Source organism: Habropoda laboriosa, unplaced genomic scaffold, assembly GCF_001263275.1.
Source record: "Habropoda laboriosa isolate 0110345459 unplaced genomic scaffold, ASM126327v1 scaffold80, whole genome shotgun sequence".
Taxonomy (NCBI): Eukaryota; Metazoa; Arthropoda; class Insecta; order Hymenoptera; family Apidae; genus Habropoda; species Habropoda laboriosa.
In genome coordinates, this window is record NW_017100193.1 from 789,802 (window position 1) to 796,560 (window position 6,759).

A 6,759-nucleotide genomic window follows, 5' to 3' on the forward strand; every position below is an offset into this window, starting at 1 on the left:
AAAATATTTATTCGTAATATTTAAATAAATAAAATATTTTCCACTTCGTCGAAATCATTCGTGAAATTTTCATTGAATACCTGCTAACTTAAAATGTCAGTGGTCTATATTGAGTGGCTATAGCTGCTCTATAGTAGCTATTTCCGGCGAACGACCATAGTCGTCCATAGTAACGAAAGGGTTAAGCAAAAATTATGCATATGATTGTTCGTTAACACGTTCAACTCAAAGCAACATTTTCAAATAGAAACAAATTTTTAAAGGTCAGAAATGATTATTTTACATTTATGATTTTCAATTTCGTTTTACACTTGCAGCCACTTATTGCATCAATATTTAGAAAATAATTAGAAAATATCCTCATTGACGTACTGAAACTTGTGTGTGTATAGATCATTAGCGACTGATGTGGTCAGAATGTGTTAACGACTATAACTCATAACTGGAATTCTAATTCTTTAAGTTAACATTTACTTAGTACTTACATATGTACCTCCATGTAATATAAAATAATTTGCAATAAATGTCCTTCAACAATACGATACTTATAATATTCGCCTAATACATTTGGAAATGTAAATTATCGACAAAGAATCGAACAGAATATTTACAAATCGGTATTAACAATTGAATTAACAAAGTTGGTGTATTAACCTTATTAAAGTATTAAATTATATTGCAGAAGGACAAATAAACGTTTGCAACGTTGGCGTTTTAATTTACAAATCTTTGCCGGTTAACCAAAAAATTGACGTACCTAACAGCGATGTAATGACGCAAAATACAAATGGTTTGATGAATTTACAGTACCAAGGAGATTGGCGAGAGGAATTCAATATAGCAGCTGGACAGGTTCCTCCATTTGCACAGCAGTACGTGTTTCGAACGCTCATCGGATCGTACTCATAATCACAGGTTTGATCTTTTGAGAAACCTGAACAGACACTTTACAGTTTGTTGCTTCGAAACATTTTCGAGGTTCCTTCAATTTGTCTAATTGCTAAATTCCGATTACTAGATTTCAAATCAGACTTCAGGCACGTGATGACCGTTCGAAGTCTCAGTCTGTCGCTATTTCAGTTAGAAAATATGAACACTTTACAATAAAACTAACTATTTTCAAATATAAGAAAATGCAGCTGACAACTTTTAATTAGTTTCGTTTTAAAGGAATTCGATACTCCTCGAGTAAAAGTAGATTAAAACATCTCGCATGTACAAATGTAGGAATATTTCAAGTTTCGTGTGAACAAAAAATATTTTATTACATCGAACATTTAAATATGCATTTTATCAGGAATGTGCAAAATTTAATATTGCCTTTATTTTCTCGTTCTCACATCTCTTAAGAAATATAATTTCTACGCATAGTGCCTACACTCAAGAACGAAATACAAACTTAACAGAATTGATTTTTCGTTTAAAAAAATACGATTTCATTTTAGAAAATACATTCGTACATTTTTTAAACCTATATTTTCTTCCATTATTGCATACAAATTATCTTGTAATTTGTATAACGAACGTTTAAAGTGTACGATTTCTTTAAACGGATCTCTTTTTACTTGTTTTGTAACATGCGACGTTATGTCGATAAATATCATCAACTAATTTCTTGTAGAAAAGTATTTTGATTTGATTATACGTATAATAATAAGCTACCAATAGAAAGTATCGTTGATCTTATAAAATATACAGTTGCGGTCATTTATTTCCGGACACTTTTAGAACGGTACTACTTTTTTCAAATTGGACCAAACGATTTGAATGTTTTTGAGAAATTAGAAGGATTAGAAGGATTTTTTCAAAATTTTTTGTACATCATCTAGTATACTAATCCTTCTAACTTCTAATCCTTAAACTCAAGTCGTTTGGTCCAATTTTAAAAAAGTTGTACTGTTTTAATAATGCCTGAAAATTAACGACCTTTAACTGTATGTATACACGCGTATGTGCATATGTACACGTTCTTAATATATCTTACTTAATTTATAACATAACGAACAAAAATTGTCTATGAATCTTTTCTTCAATATTTTTTTTTTTAAATGATATTCATATGTCATAATCTATATAACCATTTTAACATTACTTTCAATATTCAAGTATCACAGTGTGACTAAAATTCTGATGAAACACCTTGTTTAACATGGATGAACAAAATTTTCGTTCAAATTAAAACGAACATGTACGAAAGTTATTAACTTTTAAAAAAATATGGACCATGTTTTTAATAAGATAATAACAACAGAAGAATGCAACGGAAACATAAAGCACTATCTTCGCCCTTAACATTAATATAGTACTACGATAAATAGATTTATATAAATTATATGTAATAATAGAATATGTACTTCTTGTATTTATACATCTAAATGCAATCGATTTGTATTATGGCATCTACGTTTGCACAGACGGAATAGGAGAACACTCTTGTTACGATTTGTCTAAAAAATTATTTTGTAACAAAAACTTTTCTGAATTCGTGTACACAGACTTTTCAGTTTAAATCGTATAACCGTAATGTTTACAAGATAGGACATTGAAGCGTCAAGTACACGAGTGCATATGTCACACATACCGCATTCTAGATTCTAAGGGTACATTTTTTAGTAAATCTAGCCGTAATTGTTCAATTTTTATTTGCCGTCAGTTAAAATTTCTCAAGGAAGTGTGTATTCGTACATTGAGCCTGCTTTCGAAGTCGTAATTGTTGTACTGATTTTGAGCTCTCAAAAGAATCGTTCTTCCTTCGTCGACGTTCTGAAATAAAATATACATAAATTAAGTGTTGATTAAACAACGAGATAGAAAGAACATTTGTTGCAATTGTGTAACATTTAAATTTTAAAAGTAGTTTTAATATTGGTAATCCACGTACAATATGATACTTGATCATTTAAATTTTTTAAAGAGAATTTTTTACTAATATAATTAATAGTTTGTAAGTTCAAATTAACTTTTGTAATTTACTTTTTCTCTTTAGATATTAATTTTACCGGTTGTTATATTTAAATATTTAATATTGCCAAAATTAATTGCTTACGTTAATAGTACAAAGTGTAGTTCCAAGATCGTAAAGCGCAAATGCGCTAACGTGTTGATCGTAGGCATCATTGGACGGATTACGACGCCTCAAACAATTTCGATAACTTTCAATCGATGCTTGCGTATCGCCAAGATAGGAATAGGCTGCTCCTTCGATTAAATCGGTTAATCCAACCATTGGTTCGTTCGTACCATTACTTTTGCATTCTAAAAATATAATTATGAATAAAATGATCGTAACGAATAATGTACAATACATACAGTCTGTTCGGTTACTCCTGGAAGAAATTTCAAAGGGTAATTCCAGAAGCCAAAAATGAAAATCAAAAATAAAAAAGTTGCATTTGAGGCTTCGTTTTTTAGTTCTTAACGATTCTTTAATCCCCTGTGGTCGAGCAAACCGTCCTACACCAACGAATATAGGGCAAGACGTAGGGGGACAGTCACCCTCAAACGAAACTCTTGAGGAAACCAATCGTATCTTTTCTGATTTTTGTACAAGGTTAGAACTTATCTTCATTTCCCCGTCTCCTTCTTCTGCTTTCTCTCTTGTATATTATCTTTTAATTTCTACTCCCTGCTACTCTTATCTCGTCTAACCGTGTCTTGACGCGCCCTACATTCGTTGATGTATGGTGGGTTGCTCGACTACAGGGATATCTTTAAATATTAATAACTGAAGAACGAAGCCTCAAACGCAATTTTATTATTCTTGATTTTCGTCTTATTTTGGCTTATAGAATCACCCCTTAAAATTTCTCCCCAAACTCTAAGACTATTAAAAAATATGCAAAGTCTTCGAAATAAGTTAGAAAATTAATTTAATTAATTAAAAAATTAATTTGATAATTTCGAAATAGTTTTATTCGGTGCCAACGATAATAAATAATTAACTTATGAAAATGATATACTTAATATATGAGAAAATAATTCTTGGCAGATTTCAGTCCACCCGAATGAAATATTTTCAGCAAACCATTTCTTATTACCTAAAAGTATTTCTCGCAACGACGCAGCAGAACAGGACGGCATTGCATTCCACAAGTACAGTAATTCATATACCAGCAATCTGTAGTACAAAGCTGTATAAGTCTGTTCAGTCTCTTGATTCAGGAGTTTTGGAACTCGACGTGAAACGAACATACCCAGTTGCGTCTCTTTGTTCATTTTGTTGTCACAATGAAGAATCTTTCGATACAAGGAGGCCACAATGTCAAATTTACCGATCGCTCCACAACAGACTGATGAAAAGTATTTGAAGAAGTAATGGAAACAAAAATGATGAAAAAAAGGAAGGAGAGATATAAATGTCTTACCAGTTGCTAAATAAGCATAAAAGCTCACTGACCACCTGGATTGCTGTCGCAATTGTGTTAAAGATCGATAAGCCTCTTCGTAACTCAAGCGAATCAAATGACACCAAGCCACTTCATGGAGGCACAATAATTTGATCTCCCTCTGACTCGAAGCATCAACAGCAGTTGCGTATGCTTGAAGAGCGCCATTTACGTTCGACTATCAGACAGAATTAATTGAACAGAATTTTAAGAAAAATTTACAAAAATTTTACAGCATGAAACGTATTAAATAAGAGATATTAGTATTATTAAATTACGACTAATACGAATACAATTTGGTATTTATTACAGTTTCATTTAATTTTATTAAATTTGTTTTCTTTCTCAATGTTCAATTTTTAATTATAACTTCTTTAATCGTTATTTTGTAAAGAAAAATTTGCAAATACTTTTAATTACCAGGTACATTTAAAATACAAATTTACAATTATACGAGACAGTATGTATTCGCATAAAGGCAAACATATTAAAACAATTTATGCATCTACGTTTACTTATTCTGTACTGCATGACATATGGAGTAAAATTACTTTCATTATTAAGTAATAACATAATACATTCAGCAGTAAGAATGTCGATCAAAAGAGGAACAGTTACATGTTATACATATGCATGAAAATAGGAAATAGAAAAGTAGTTGGACACTTATGGATGAGAACAATACATACTTAATATATACACTTACCTCGAGTCTTTCTATGCGACCAGTAAAAAAGAGAAAGATCGCGGAATTACTGAATTCCGGTTGACATTCTTCAATTAATGCTTTTGCAGCGTTTACACCGGCACGGAGATTGCTTCCATCAAGGGCGAAAAATGGACGAGCGATTGTGTGGTACCAAAGTAGGGACAATCTGTTATAAATTGAAAATGATAACATTATTAAATTATAACTTTCGTACATTCTCAAAATTCCACCTCCGTAATATTACGTTCGATAGAAACGTAACTTTTATCACATATTATACCATAAAATCTTCAATAATATAGGTTTTAGTAAATATAAATTTATTCTGCCCCTGAGTCAAAGCCAAGGGGAGTCAAATGGTCGAAAAATATCTATATTGCCAAAAAAATAATATGCAAATGAACTTACGTGGCAAGAGAAGCACGCATATCTTTGCTACACCTTGCATTCATTAACGCGGTGAGTCCTGCTTCTCTGTCACCCTCGAAGCCCAAAAAGTGGATCAATTTGAGAAGAGAGGGCGGCAATAAACTGACGCAGAGTTGGTAAATCCCGTAACCAAAGCTAACCGCCGACATTAACCGGGAGACTTCGTTCGGTTCAACGAAACTGCAAAAACACGTCATATTTACCATTTCTATCACTTTTCCAACCGAAGACTATCGTCAATTCATTACCAACAGCAAAAGAATATTTAAAAAAAAAAAACAATTTAAGTGATTAAATTGCATAAACGTCAAATCGCACACACATCATCCAGTTCTTGATTTAATGTATCGATCGCTTAGAATTCTAAATAAGAATTGAAATATAAGTGGTGTGATTTACAAAATTTTCTATGTTCAAAGAGTAATCGGTGTAATACGTATACACTATCGGCAGTATTTACATGTCAATAAAAGAAAGAAAGACATTCGCGGTAGTTTACATTGTGTAAAGATGAAAACGAAAAAACAAAAAAAAAAATACATGGGTTCGACAATGAGGACTGAGAAATGTTTGTAAGAAGAAACAACAATTACGGTGTCTGTTGTTCGGACGTGATGCCAGTGAGCGAGAGGAACATTGATAAAGAGCTTCGCAGACCTGAAGGTGATAAGAGCGATGTCGACTTGTTTATTGAATCGTTGCAAGACGGTATGGACCATTCCGAGGAACCTGGACTCTGTGGACTATTTAGCGAATACGAGGAGTCATTGCGTGGAGTGTTGCACCTCGTGTCGAATCCTATAAAAATAACAGTTACGAGAAAACGCTTCACTTTGATGTCGATTCGATGGTAATTCACGTGGGAAACACTTTATTAGCTTTCGTAGCAAATAAGTATTATGAATAGGGTATATCGGGGAGTGATGGACCACTTCTTCTTTTAAAGGTGGAATAAAAAGCAGAGTATATTAAATGAAGTTACAGTAATAATGTTCAATAACACTTTTTTTCAAAGATAAATATATGAAAAATTATAACAATGGTCCAACTATTTTATGCACTGGGTTAGTTGAACTAAAACGCATAAAAGCAAAGAACGCGTTAAAAGCGCTTCAAATTCGATACTATGCAGTAAAACTTGATAGAACATGTGTCCGTTTTTACATATCACAGAGACAAAATTGTAAGTGAGAAAGTTTTGCATCCGAGTTAAATTAAAAAGATGAAAGACATTTA

The 6,759-nt window shown here is 32.1% G+C and overlaps 1 protein-coding gene across 1 annotated transcript in view; it reads right to left on the minus strand.

The window, feature by feature from the left end:
* Window positions 1–6,759, minus strand: part of LOC108570144 (tetratricopeptide repeat protein 39C-like) — an 11,482-nt gene that overhangs the window by 3,201 nt on the left and 1,522 nt on the right. The window contains exons 4-10 of the mRNA XM_017931934.1: window positions 6,117–6,321; window positions 5,503–5,703; window positions 5,092–5,260; window positions 4,365–4,563; window positions 4,038–4,289; window positions 3,047–3,255; window positions 2,658–2,763 (exon numbers count right to left, since the gene is read on the minus strand). Of these exons, the coding sequence (XP_017787423.1) occupies window positions 2,658–2,763; window positions 3,047–3,255; window positions 4,038–4,289; window positions 4,365–4,563; window positions 5,092–5,260; window positions 5,503–5,703; window positions 6,117–6,321 (1,341 nt within the window). The remainder of the gene's footprint in view (window positions 1–2,657; window positions 2,764–3,046; window positions 3,256–4,037; window positions 4,290–4,364; window positions 4,564–5,091; window positions 5,261–5,502; window positions 5,704–6,116; window positions 6,322–6,759) is intronic.